Source organism: Epinephelus fuscoguttatus, linkage group LG4 (assembly GCF_011397635.1).
Source record: "Epinephelus fuscoguttatus linkage group LG4, E.fuscoguttatus.final_Chr_v1".
In the NCBI taxonomy this organism is placed as follows: domain Eukaryota; kingdom Metazoa; phylum Chordata; class Actinopteri; order Perciformes; family Serranidae; genus Epinephelus; species Epinephelus fuscoguttatus.
The window spans coordinates 31,052,492-31,066,892 of NC_064755.1; the positions used below are offsets into that span (position 1 = coordinate 31,052,492).

Genomic DNA, 14,401 nt, shown 5'->3' on the forward strand with positions numbered 1-14,401 from the left:
ACACTTTGGTTTAACTGTAGGACCCTGATCTTGTCACACCCAGTTTGTCTCATAACCCAAATGAGTCAAACTATCCAACTCTGTTCCTCTATGAGCTGTACACAGGAGGATGATTAGAGTCTGTGTCATTCCAGAAAGGAATTGATTCAAAAGGTAGTTCCTCTTTGCACTTTCAGTTTCCGTTCCTTAACTGCTTTTATTTCCTAATGAAACTCTGTAGTCAGTTTGTTGTCTGTGTGGATTATAAACACTTTATAATGCTGTTTTCTCTGCGTAAACAAGTCTGATAAAATCACGTCATATTTGGAGCGCTGTTGCATCACCAAACATTGATAATAATTGGCTTTACAGCGAGTACAAACACATGCATAACACTGGGTATTTAGCTTAAGTGTACTTACATGTAAATCTATCTTAAATGCAAATCATTTCATAGACTCGTCTTCAGTATTCTGAGCCTTTCAGGTCAAAATCAAGCTCGACTGGGCAGATCTTATGTCAGCAAGTCTCACCAAACAGTCATCAGCTTTGAAAAATGGGAGTTGAACGTTCTTCTGACCTGAAAATAAGTCAAAACGATAGTCTTTTCCAGTGGGTTTTTAATGTTTCCAGACAGTACATCAAATGGTCTTTACAACTGTATCACTATGGACTGAAACATTATTAAACATAAAGGACATGAAGGATTTCAACACACTAAAGTGGAAGTGTGCAGACATCAGTTTTCCTCTGCTTCTGTTTTGTGACAAATCTTGCAACACACTGCTGAACAGCTTTGTCAACAGCAGAAGGAAGTGGCTGAGGGGTCAAAGTACAACCAGGAGGACGTTGGTGTGTTGAAACATACAATCTCATGGTCACTCATACTCATGACTGTTTTTTAAAGTACAAACTGTACGTTTTATCTTTTTCCATTTAACAGCGTTTCACTGAATACATCTTTTTTTTCTTCTGAGAAATGTTTTTATCTTATCGTGGTCGTGGTCAGTGTTCTCATGTTCGGCTCATTATCTCGTGTCTAATCTTTAACATTTTTATACTCAGCTCACCCAATGGCTTCCTGCACAGACAGCTGAGGCCATCACAGCTTCTCGGTTTCTTGATCCCTTATCTAGCCACAGATAACACTTAAAACTGCACACATGCTTCCTATAACACAGATGCATTTGACAGCAGCAAAGACACACAAAGTTTGAAAGTGTCGACACTGGAATGACGATGAAACTACTTTTCTGCTACAAGTGGTATAAAGTTGTTTAAATGTAGGTAGACAAATAAAACCCTAACTTCACACACATTTAAGTGTAAACATACATTTCAGACACATCACTTTTTTTGTAAACTAATTACACTTTTTAAAAGACTAAAATTTGACAATTCACGTGGACGGAAATGAGGAAAGACTTTTTCAGTGCAGCTACACGGACGAAGCAAAAGCACAAAAACAGCACTTGCATGAAAATTCACTGCCAGACACACGTGAGGAAACAGGACTCATGTTGCGCACGTGTCTGTCTGAGAGGAACCCTTGCGCTGGGTTAAATGTCTACACTCCAGTCTCCTTCCTCTTTAGCGAGCATTGAAACTTCTGGTCCAGTCTGGTTTTGGACAGTGTCTGGGGCCTGAGTTTTGGGCCAGAGACAGGCGGACAGTTCTCATCTGTCTCCTCGTCAGAGATGGTGGCTGAGATAGTGGAGGAGCGACGCTTGGCTCTGACAGCTTCTCCCTGCTGAACTCTGGGTGGAGCCCCCTGTTGTTGGGCCATCGCAGTGCGTAGACAGTTGAGCCACTGCTGCTTGTGGTAGACATCGTTGACATGCAGTGTGTGGGACTGGCCGTGGGACGGATCCAGGGAACTCACACGGAAAACATTCTTAGCTGCAGGGACACAGAAAGAAATACGGTTAACAGGATCTTTAAAGGCAGCAAAGCCTGGGATACAAAATCAAGCATAATGGAACAGTTTTTTTCTCATACCATCTGAATTATAAACTCCTGCACATATTCTTTCTATATAGTATGTATTTTAATTCCAACACAATGTTAAGGACCACAATTCAGAACAGCAAATTTAATTTTAAGCTACTTTAGTTGATATTTTCATATTATATGAAAAGAATACATCACTTGCAAAATGAACATTTATCTATCAGTTAGGGATGCACGACCGATCCCAATTTTGATTTATCTACTCTTTCCCACCTAATTTGAGTGATCATTAAGTCTCTTACGTAGTGGAATTAACATCATATCAGACATGCATGCTCTTATCATGATGGCCCACCAGCAGGAGACATGAAATAGAATGCTTTTTAATGTATGTAATATTCATTCATTGTGTTAAATAAGAAAAAGTATGTTGACCGATTCTAGTATTTCATTTTAAAGCTGATTTCAGCCGATAACAATGATGTGCCGATATTATTGTGCATCCCTAATATCAGTTACTCACTGTGTGTAACATTTAATTCACAAAGAAAATCTTTTTCTCACATGCCGCCACGGTGAACGCAGAATCCAAAAAGTAAACATTCATCATGAATTGAAGTAGACGAGGACTGCGCTCAACAGCAAAACTATATTATAATATCTTTGTAAAAACTCTCACACAACTCCTGCAGTAAAATCAAAGTCTTATTTATCCAGTCGTATGCTCAGTACTTCCCAAACACATGCATTCCACCTATGATTGGTGCACCCTGAGCATGCATATGAGCTCCACCTGAGCAGACTGCGTGCCCAGGCATGCCACTTGGCAGTGCATCAGATCTTCTGAGGTCCTTTAAAGGCCGCACCAGCCAAACCAAACGGTCTCCAAAATGGGACAGTTTGGAGGAGGATTTTCTGGTTGCATCACCGGTTGTTCTTGCACCGACCTGTCGGTGTTCCTGTTACCTAGCAACCAGCTGTGCTTAACGAAAGAAGGAGTAAGCTATAAAGTTAGTAGCCCTAAATCATGGACCCAGAGACTGATAATTCACCGCCAGAGACACTGCTGTTTGATATATTTCAGGCTGATGGACCGTTTTCAGTTAAATTAAGATTGTTTAAGCGGTGTGCTTTTTGCTAATTATAATGTTAACAACAGTTAATCTGTTTGCTAATTAACAACCCTTAGTTAACTTAATATATAATCATCACCAGCATGCAATGCATTTTGGGATGATCTGGGCCACAAAGGATTCATCTGTTGCATCCTCCAAATTCTGGGAAAGAAGGCTGCATTTCTAAGCCGCACTTGAAGGAGCCTTTGAAATGGGACAGCCTTGGTCTTCAGCAATTGGTCTTCAAATGCAGCCTTCGAGGGCTGCAGCCCCTGAACTGAGACACAGCTTGTTTGTACTAATGTGTCTTAAACTGTAATGTTTTAGCAGAATGCATGTGTTTGGGAGGTACTGAGCATACCACTGGATAAATGAAACTTAAACAGTACTGTATGAGTTGTGCTGTGAGTTTGTAAACTGATGTTTTCATATAGTTTTGCTTGTTATCAAACATGTATCTCATTTTCTTCAATTCATCGGGAATATTCGCCTCATTTGGATTCTCTGTTCACTGTGGAGGCGTGCAGGAAAAAAAAAGTCTGAATGTAACGTGCTGAGTAACTAATATACAAATGATCATTTTGCAAATAAAGTATATAGTATTTTTGCATATTTCATTGTGAATGTTCTACTCTATACGTTATTGTATGTTTATTATATGTACCAAACTGAGGCAAATTCCTTTTAAGTGAAAATCTTTTTGGCAACAATTGCTGTTCTGATTTTGATTCAAATGGCTTTCTCTGAATAACAGTCATTCTGCAAATGTTGCGACACATCACGCCTTAGCCACACTCCGCCACCAGGTGGAGAGCAACCCAACCCACCTTTCTCTCCATTGGTGAAAGCCCCTCTGAAGGACCCCCCCATGCGGATCTCCCCATCCTGCAGGTCCTCTAAAGCCAAGTCCCGCACTGGGATGGGCTGTCGATACACCTGGAAGCAGCTCCTGTCGTTCCGGGTCACCGGCCGTGTCAGAACCAGGAGCTCAGAGAAGAGGAACACATGCAGCCTCTGTGAAAAAGAAACACATTTATAGAGAATGAAACCTGTTTTATTACAAGACAAACAACATGTATGTGGATGTTCATAATAAGGAGAGTGATCCTGATTCTCACCGAGCCGCTCTTGTTCCGCAACTCGCCGTGACAAAGTAGGGTTTTACAGTTATCTATGAGAGGGTCACGCTGCTTTTCATCCAGATACTCCAGCTTGTCTATATAATACTGGCACTCAGACTCCCCTTTTCTCACGTTGATATCAGACAGAATCTCCTGGATTATAGTGATCTGGATAATTACAGAAAGATCTGTGAGTTTGGCAAAATGCCCAAGAGTGAAATAACAGCTGTTTTATTATTAGATTCAACAGCTAGATGTAAGCAACAACAGTGTGGATATCTTACAGCCCTCTCCAGACTGGCTACATCAGGGTGATCAGGAGGAGTGTGTCTGAGGATCTCTCGCAGCAGCAGTGGGTATTTCACCAGGCGTGAACGTGGGATGTCCAGGAAGCTCCAGAGGTCAAGCTTCCTGCTGAAGGGCGACTCCAGGCAGCGCTGCAAGAAGTCCTGGACACGCTTGTCCTGCTTTTTCTGGTCCAGCAGGGCTTTGGCTGCGAGCTGGTTGCTGCAGTAGGCTTTGTAAGCGTTCAGACCAGGCAGCTGAGAAGATACAGTGACAGTTATAATCATTTTACATGCTGAAAGAGATCATATTTGAAGATAATGCATGTGAGGTAAAAATCAGCACATACCCAGTCTATAACGATCTGCCCAATCTGAGCCACTGTTCCATCAGGGCCAGTTTCCTCCGTCAGTTTTATCATTAAGTCTGCAAATAAAAAAAGCACACATGATCAAACACACTTCAGGCATCGATTAAAGCAGTTTAAGTCCAAGCATGACAGTGGTGACTCACCCTCATGTAAAGGGATGTACGCGTCAAGGTCCCCAAATATGTGAGCTAGTTCCTCCTCTGTCATGATGGAGAGTTTTAGCATCGGATCATGGTATGCCTGAATGTGAGAAAAGCAGCAGTGTGTGAGCACAAAAAGGAGCATAATTGTTTTGGATTCTTTGTGTAATTTAAATAAAAATGTTCTAACCTTTCGTGCAAGTTGTAGATCTTCTATGAGATCCTGCTCTCCCCTGAAAAGCTCATAAATTGCCTGAAAAAGAAACACAAAAGGAAAAACGGCAGAGGTTAATTTTTTCTGCTTGCTCTACTTTTAAGATGATTTGCCTAATGGTTTTGTCAATAAAATGTCAGAAAATATTGAAACATGCCCTAAGGTGACATCTTCAAATGGTATATATCCAAAGCTATACAGTGTATCATCATGTATGACAAAGAAAAGCATCACATTTTCACAATAAAGAAGCAGGAAACCAGAAAATCTTGCTCTTCTAATTAATAAATTACTAAAATGATTATTCATTGATTAAAGTAGTTGCTAGTAAATTTTCTATTGATCTACTAATTGATTATTCGACCAATTGTTGCAGCTTTACTATAAACTTTACAAAGACAACTGCAGCACCTCTTGTCTCTTGATCTCTTTGGTCGAGAACGCGCTCTTCTGATGGACGTCCAGCGTCTCCGACCACAGCGTGCTGTTTCTGCGTTTAGTGGGTGTGGGACATACTGCCTTGCTGCTGGCTCTGCGGGACATCCCTGGTGACTTGCTGTCACAACGTAATGACATTGACTAGGAGGAAAAAAAATTGTTTTAGAGTCAAACACAAGTTCTGCTGATCTCAGTGTCGATATAGTACGCAGGGTTCCCACTCTTTTCTAGAGATGATTTTCATAGACATTTTTACAGACATTTTCAGTGACGATGTAACTTTTGTGACAGACAGGGATCCTGACACAGACTAATATGTTCCTCTCTGTGACGTCTGATTCAAAAGATGTGCGGTGTGTGGCTATAACATATTTATGAAATCATGTCTTACAGGCTTAGATATTATGACAAACTGATCCTAGACCCTGGCTTTCCATTCTTTTATTATCCAACTCTATCGACAATTCCCAGCATCCCAATACACATTTCAAACATCTGAACATTTGACACACGTTTGAATTGCTCCCAGTAAAGGCTGAATCACAAATATCAAACCTTTGCAGGCATAACAAGCATATCAATTTTACTAACTAAACCAAACACAACCAATTTAATATTATTTAACCATTAAAAACAAGTTAGGAAGAAAGCAACATTAATCTATGAACCTGGTAACTACCACAGGGACCACCCTGCAGTGACAGTTAGAATTTCCATTTGAAGGATTATGTAACTGACATTATTGAAAGTTTCAGCTGCTAAAGTTGTAATGTCATCCAACCTGCACATGCTGCTACCATCAGGGCTCAACAATAAGGATTGCCGGATTGCCTGGGGTGAGTAAAATGCCACTTTGGGCTAGTAAATCTAGCTAATAAATCTAGCGTGACGAAACTTGCCTGAAGGAGCAGGTGAATTTTTACAGCTTAACTGATCAGACAAGTGGTAAAAAGAATTAAACACATTGTGTCTCATTCATGAAATGTTAGTAAACCTGTGAGTAGATTTGTACATAAAAATCTCGGTACTAAAAACCTACACCGGATTCACGAATGCTGTGGAAAACTCAGATTTGATCTTAGGCATGTGTGTATGTCAATCAATCGTAACTTGACAGCTCCTGCTAGTCAGCAACTAGCATACATCCCCACCCATGAATAGCCAGTGACCACCATATATGGAGGTGATAATTACTATGGATAGTTGTATCCTGTCCTTTATTTTCTTCTGTTAGTAGTGGTGTGACAGGGACAGGTAAATCAATGGCCTACTATTGATGAATGCTGACATACATGTAAATTTCCTTCTGCTAACAGTTTTAACACAAATTTGCTCTGCTCACATTTCATAAATGAGACACTTTTTTTTTTCCAGAGCTGATAATGGTTGTAGCTCAGGTGTGAGCAATCTCACTTCCTACTCATGGGCAGATAAATAAGTTTAAGTGTATGGGCAAAAGCACAAATGACTATGTATTACACAGTTTGCTGCAAATCTGAGAGCAAGGTGGACAAAACAGGGTCGTTTTACAAAGGCACGTCAAGTTTGTGAAGCATGGTGGTGGAGTGCCATATTAGCAGCCGTTTAATCTTACATCTTTGTTGTTATTAGGTAACCACTAATAACTAAAACAATTTGCACAGAGGCAAGCGAAAATTGATTTTTGGCATGTAGAATTCTGACCCACTCGCTCAAACAGACAAGTGTAAAAACCATTAACACTGAATCCTGATCATGTGGCATTACTTGGAGCTATGTGTTGATTCCACAACATAACTGAGCAGCCTACTCAAAATACTCTTGTCCATAAACTACCATTTAAACCATTAAAACATTTACATGATCCTGAATATAATTTCACTCTTTCAGATGGTAATGTTATCCGTTTTTGGGAGCTCTGACAGCCTAGTAGTTCATTCTCAGCTAAAGGAAAATAAGAGAACGTTGAAATAATTTTCCTTTGTCTCTCATTTCCCATGTGTTTTCCATGACTGGAAAATTAGTCAGCTGTTTAAGGTTTCCCAGGACACATGGAAACAAACCCTGGTGTGGCATTTACCTGGATGGTCTGGCCAAAGCGGCGCACATTCTTTGAAGGAGAAATCAAGTTGACGAGGGATGAAACTTTGGCCAGCGGTCGGACACGCTTGTTACTGGGTTCCTGGGAATCAAGGAAATAAAATGCCGTCAGTTCCACTTAGTTATACTAAGGCGGGTATACTGTAAGTGTTTTACAATACCTTGAATAAAACAGTATTGTTTTAAACAATGCTCTCAGTTACATACTGTGAATAAAACTGTTAACAACTCATTCCGTTCAAGGCCTGATAAAAGTGCTGTTCTGTAGCTGCAGAAATTGGATATTTTCTGTTTCTGGCAGATCTGCTTTTTCACTTTATCACTTACAATATAATATTTGACATATTACGAAGCAATGCTTTTGTTTGATGTCACTTGTACTGCTGAGAAACCACTCTAAATGCACCAGAAAAAACTCTGCTTTGAAATATTACAGCTGGCTTCTATTATAAAAGTTTAATGTTATGGTATCAAAATGGAAATGTTAGTTGTAAATGTTGTATAGAAAGTGTATTAAAACCCTTTCACAGAGCAAAGAGACTATGATCATGCTGAGGGACAACATGGCTCAGATGTTCTGTCACCATTATCATTTCCTCAGACAGACACTTGTGCCAGTCTAACAGACAGCGGGATTATCCTGAGCTCATAACACATGAGAGCACTCATGGCTGTCTGAGGTGAGTCCCTGAGTCATGCAGAGGGATTATAGTTTGTTGTGAGGACACAGTCAAGGGTGCTACGCTAGACTTGCGCCCAACTGCCCTGACTCTCACCTTGAGGTCGAAGCTGGACAGACTGACCGTGTCATCATCCTTCTCTTTACGCTTTCTCTTCTGCGGCAACATAAGAACACAAAGTGGTTACTTTTACAAGTCAGATGAAAATTCAAACAAGACACTGGCAGCAACATCTGTAATATAAATGCAAGGGTCACAGCTCAAAGCACTTTCACATATTAGCAATACATGTAGAAGGTCTGAATAAACAGTCACGTGTGGATTTATTTTAACAGATCATAGGTGCAAGGATGTTACCACTGCAATCTAACATGGTGGAGTTATGTTTTGAACAGTAACTCACTAGACTGAAGTCCCACGGAGTCCCAGGAGTGAGAAAGGTGAAGGAGCTGCCTCTCTGCAGTGGCGGTCTACAGGAAATGGGACAGATAAGCAACGGTCAAGCTCAATGACGACAAGTTTATATCGAGTCATTGTCTTTCACTCTGCTGACGATGTTTCTTTGTCTTCTATTGTGTAGATGAATCTGATCATACATGCAGACACAGAGGCTAAAACATACCGCAAACATCAAGTCAAGGAACAGAGACATGACTGCAGAGATTCATTGTTTTCATAGGAAATGCACTTAGCCCTGTTAATATGATGGATGTCTTTTGAACGCATTTCTGCTCCAGTCCCTGTTATGTTTCAAAAATGTCAAACCCCGTGGATGACGACTGAAGGACGTTAATATTTAAAACCATAAATGGAGCTGGACTGCTCTCTGCTGCTGCAGGAAAAAGTTAGATATGGTGGCAAAACAAGGCCGCTACAATGTCTTCTTCTTAGCGAACAACACCCTGAGGGGGCTGTCAAGGCCAAGGTCAGCTGAACACACTGCTGCACAACTTACTCCTTGTAATCGTGCCTTCAAATCGTGTTGGAAATGAATTATGAGTGGAGAGTGAAAGATTAAAGACGATGATGAAAAATAACTAATAAAGTTGCAATTATCTGCAAGCCAGGCTATTGAGATGTAATAATTAGAAGCTAACAATCATGTAGGTTAAAATATTTCTGTATTAATTTTGGCACTTTGTAATCACTGCGTTCTGGGAATGCAACGAGCCAACGTAAATACTGTATTATCTTAACTGTATTTGCAGCCTGCAAGAACAAACACAGGTGCAGCACAGGTTTAACAATGCAGACATGACCTTCTACAGGAACTGAGTGAGCTCAAGGAACATGTTGTGTTGACATTCAAGAGCCTCTGATACTTTTTAAGTTAAATACAGGCAGAGATAAACTGCAAAAAGTGCCGATGCTACAGTTGCTTAGTATCAGCAGTTTAACCCTTTGAAACTTGGAGTGACATCACTTTTCATGTGTTGCTTTCAGATGCCTTTCACAGGACTTATATCTTTGAACCTTTGAGCAAATTGGTGCAAGTTCTTTCAAAAACAGTGGGAAAAAAAGGCAATGAGCAACTTGGTAAGAAATGTTTCACTAATTGCATAAAATGAAATTATTTTAACAAAGCTAGGGAAAAAAGAAAAAAAGCTAGGAAAGAAATATATGTACAATAATAATAATTATTATTATCATATATTTAAAATTATGTTCCACAATTAATAATGCATATATATATAAAATAATAAAATATTTTTTCAAGCACTTTTTCCAAGTCATTTCCTTGTTTGTTTGTTTTTAACTTTCTTTTCTTTCTTCTTTTTTCACAAATTTTCATTTTTTAAAAATCTCTCTTTTTACTATTTTCTTGCTAATTTTGGGGGTAATTTCTTCTTTTGTTGCTCATTACCTTCTTCTCATGTTTTCAAAAGAAACCAAGCCAATTTGCTCAGGTTTCAAAAGGTTAAACAATACCATACTGATAGAGATGAGATCTGCAGATATTAAAAGTATGCTTATAGTTTATTGAGGCATCTTACTTTCAATCTGATTCTTGTGCTGTTAAAAAGATAAGTCAGTGCGTTTGACAATCAACACAAAAGTTATTTTATTAGGAAAAAAAAACCCTCAAGCAATCAAACAAATATGACAAACATTTGCTGGTTTTAGTTCATAGAATGTGACACTTTGTTGCTGTTTTTATTTCACATCATTGTAAACAGAATATATTTGAGATTTAGACTGTTGTTCAAACAATACAAGCAATTTGAAGTTGTATTTTTTGGATTTTTCTTTTTTATTTGTTGACTTAACGATTACTCAAAATCTAACTTTATTCATCCATCAATTAATGATTAAAAAAATGTAGTAATTGCAGTCATAAGTGATCATATCTTCATTCTTAGTTTTACTTGTAGTTTTTATAATAGGTTAAGCCACATGATGTAGATAGCCTTTTCTCCAAATTTAATTTAATAAGCTTTATTGACATGATATTTTAATGTGGTGCCAAACCACAAGTACAATTCAAGACAGTGACAATTCAGAAACAATTAACAACAGTGTATTATTATAAAATCATAGACATAAATATAAAAGTCTCTGCTTCCTTCTTAAACGAATCATACAACTAAAAACATACGTGTATCGTGTTAACAGACTATAATTACTTTTAGTTACACCACACGCAGCTGAGAGCATGGCAAATCGTGGTGACAACATCCGAATATGGCTTCCGAGGTGCACTTGAAGGCATCATGTGCCAGTTACAATAACAGCCCTGCCCGTCACAGCTAGCTTAACACATAACGTTGGCTCCAATGTGCTAAAGTCATATTACACTACAAATATACCTTCTATATAAATAAATGCATGTATATTGAATGTATTTGCCGTGTTCTACTCACTTCTTGGAGTTGTTTCTCTGCAGTGTTTGTGGAGAAGGCTCCGCGGCGCTGATGATACTGGTGTTGGACGTCCTCGATGACATCCTGCGAAGTTTCGGCTTTTTGTTTCCCTCCGTCTTTAAACACACTTCTTCATTTTCTTCCATTTTGCAGGAGTCTTCGTTTAAAATCACTTTTACGGAGGCGTATTGATAGCTAAGCGGACTAAATTTAAAGTAAAGACGTATGAAAACTGGCCCGATGTGTACAAAGAAAACACAAGACCGATGACAACAGAACACACACCACGGCGGAAGTTTGAATGCGGCGGATCTTTGGAAATGGACCAATCAGGAGAGGGCTCAGAGCTCCGCTGCTAGGATACCAGGAGGTGGGAGGGGCCGGCAGACTGATATAAAGCGACCTTGAATGTAGCACAGCAGTGTTTCTAACCAGCGGGGGATTATTGAAACTAAACCGACCATGAAAAATATTATAATTTACAAATTCAATGAATCTTATTAAGGGAATTAAACAATGGTGGACTGTATAAAACCTACACTATCCGTTCAGTGTGTAAAATATATTAAGTTATCCCACTTGGAATGAATAAACACAAACATAGAAACTCTTTTCCAAAAACAGTATGTTACATCAAGAGAGTAGCAGTAGAAATAATTAACTTACTGATCTATAGAAATTAAGATGTCAACATATTTGTTAATCTATAATTAATAAAGTCATTTATGAAGCAAAAGAATTAGAATTCCTTTGATTTTAGCTCCTCAAATGTAATGCTGCTCTTCTGTTTTGCAAAATTGAATATATCTTTAGGTTTTGAACAAAACAATCAAAAGACATCAACTTGAACTGGTGATGGTCATTGTCCGCTACTGTGTGTCATTTTAAAGATCAAATAGATAGATAGATAGATAGATAGATAGATAGATAGATAGATAGATAGATAGATAGATAGATAGATTGTTAATTTTAAAAAATAATCTTGTCATATTTAGTTATAGTTTCAAAAATGAAGATGGTACTAAAGTAGTTGACAATCATTTATTATTACTTGTAACTGCTTGAGGTGGAGCACTGGAGGGTTTCTGGAGCACAAGGTGAAGTGATTATACACTGCACATATACTCTATCCATCAATAAATGCACATAGCGCTGTGCATCTGTTAATTGCAATATGATATTAAAAGATAAAACTGTATCTATCCTGAAGAAAATTGCTGTGCAGAAGTTACAAAGTGGGAAGAGTGCAAATACAAAGAGTGCAAATATACTAAAATAACAATAAGGTGAAAACCAAATAAATACAATACTTATTTAGTATACAGTCTTAGTCTCTGCACTGCTTGGAGGCCTGCAGCACAACTGAACCATGACTCTGTATTAACAAAATACTTTGATAATTTGACCTGTGTTTAGCTGCTTAAATGCTTGTTGTCAAAAACTTTCCTCATTGCAGCCATATATTTAGCTTCACTGTGTTTACATTCACTATGTTTGTTTCACTGTATATCTCATATTGTGCATCATGTTTGTTCTCTGCTTTGTATATTTAGAGCTACTCAATCCTTGCATGTGCAAACACACTCAGTCAATAAATTAGATTCTGACTGAGACTGTATTTCTGATAATTCAGCTGCCATGCGTTGTCTGTGTTGTACAGGGACCCATAAAGGAGACAGGGCACATACACTTACACCCCTATTCCACCAAAATGGGGTTCTGTTCCTGTTTCTGCACCTAATTCTGAACCATTCAGAGCCTGTCCACAAAAAATAAATTGGTACAGAACTCAAAAAGTTAGTTGCCAGCTGTAATCACAGAATAGCAGATTTTCTGTTAACTGTGGCGAGGGTGTGTCATATTCTATGGGTTAACAATAGAGGATGTTGAAGGCAACAGTAGAGACATTAGGTGCCAGAACTTTAGAAAAAACGGGTGTGAAGCTTACAGGTGAGGTAATCATTGTGATTTGCCATCTTGCTACTACTGTTTGCTTCTGATGTGAATCGTACAACGCCCTCCGTTGATGATTCATCCTTGATTACAAAGGTTCTGATCAACACTGGTAGAAACGCAGGCTGGTTCATTAGATAGCACCAAAGTTCCAGAAATCCTGAGCAAACCAGCTCAAGATCTAAAGCTAATTTAGGAGGTCAAACTGGGCCCACATCTTATTTTTATCCCTTGTGGATTAATTTTGCCATGACAGTCAACGTGTGAGCTGAACTAAAGGGCTAGAGAAGGTTGTAAGCTTGTAAGGCATTACAAGGAAAAGAAAATACTTTGAATTTTATTTGAATACATAGATGTGTTTGTGTTCAGAGGCAAGGATGCAAATATTATGAAAATTATGTCATCATATAAATATTTCATCAGGATGCCTCCATGTAGCTCCTTTTCATCTCATGCATATTGCTTTTGGTGATACTGGATAAATGGTTTTAATCAAAGGAAAATATAATCTTATGTAAGACTGGTGATGGCAATAAACCTTTTTGTTACCCTCACATAAGGATCAGGATCAGATCTTACAGATGCTCTTACAGAAGCCTGTCTGATCAGCTCCCATAGGACAACATGACCATCAGTCAAACAGGACATGGTGAGCTCCTCTGACCCTACAGCTCTGTCCTTCAGGAGCCCATCATCACCTCAGTGTGACCATCCGCTCCACTTTAATCAACATAAATGTCAGTCACATGACATATGGTGCCTGACATCACTGCTGTAGTGTCTTCATAAAGTCAAAGCATTTTGTAATGGGTATTTATGGGTGAGAAGACATAGAAACCATCTCACAGTGTGTGTTTATAGCTGAATGAAATAAAAACAATCCCACAAACACATGGATGTATTTTACAAAATCTCACCTGAAGGTCATTTAGTAGCTTTCAGTTGTATCTGACACTCTTCCTCAGCAGATGTCCTGGAATCAATCATTCTTATTTATTTATTTATTTTTGCACACTTCTTGTTCATGTTTGCAAAAAGTTTAAAATGAAAGTTCCTTTTTTTTTTTGCAATATTTTTATTATAGTTTTTCAACACAAACACAGCAATGCAGTGGCCAATAGAACCAAACATCTGACCCAGCTCTCCCAGACAAAATGTCCAAGGCACACAATATACTGAATACATCTGATTAAGAGATAGGAAAATAAATATGAAT

At 38.6% G+C, this 14,401-nt stretch overlaps 1 protein-coding gene across 1 annotated transcript; it reads right to left on the bottom strand.

The window, feature by feature from the left end:
* Nucleotides 1-590: 590 nt before the first annotated feature.
* On the bottom strand, nt 591-11,512 carry LOC125888030 (neuroepithelial cell-transforming gene 1 protein-like). Its single transcript, XM_049575198.1, has 12 exons — nt 11,233-11,512; nt 8,775-8,841; nt 8,468-8,527; nt 7,672-7,773; nt 5,586-5,753; nt 5,151-5,213; nt 4,964-5,060; nt 4,800-4,876; nt 4,450-4,707; nt 4,163-4,333; nt 3,872-4,058; nt 591-1,878 (listed from the first exon to the last, which is right to left on the bottom strand). The coding sequence occupies exons 1-12, from the start codon at nt 11,376-11,378 to the stop codon at nt 1,547-1,549; spliced, it is 1,728 nt and encodes a 575-aa protein (XP_049431155.1). The 5' UTR covers nt 11,379-11,512; the 3' UTR covers nt 591-1,546.
* Nucleotides 11,513-14,401: the final 2,889 nt, after the last annotated feature.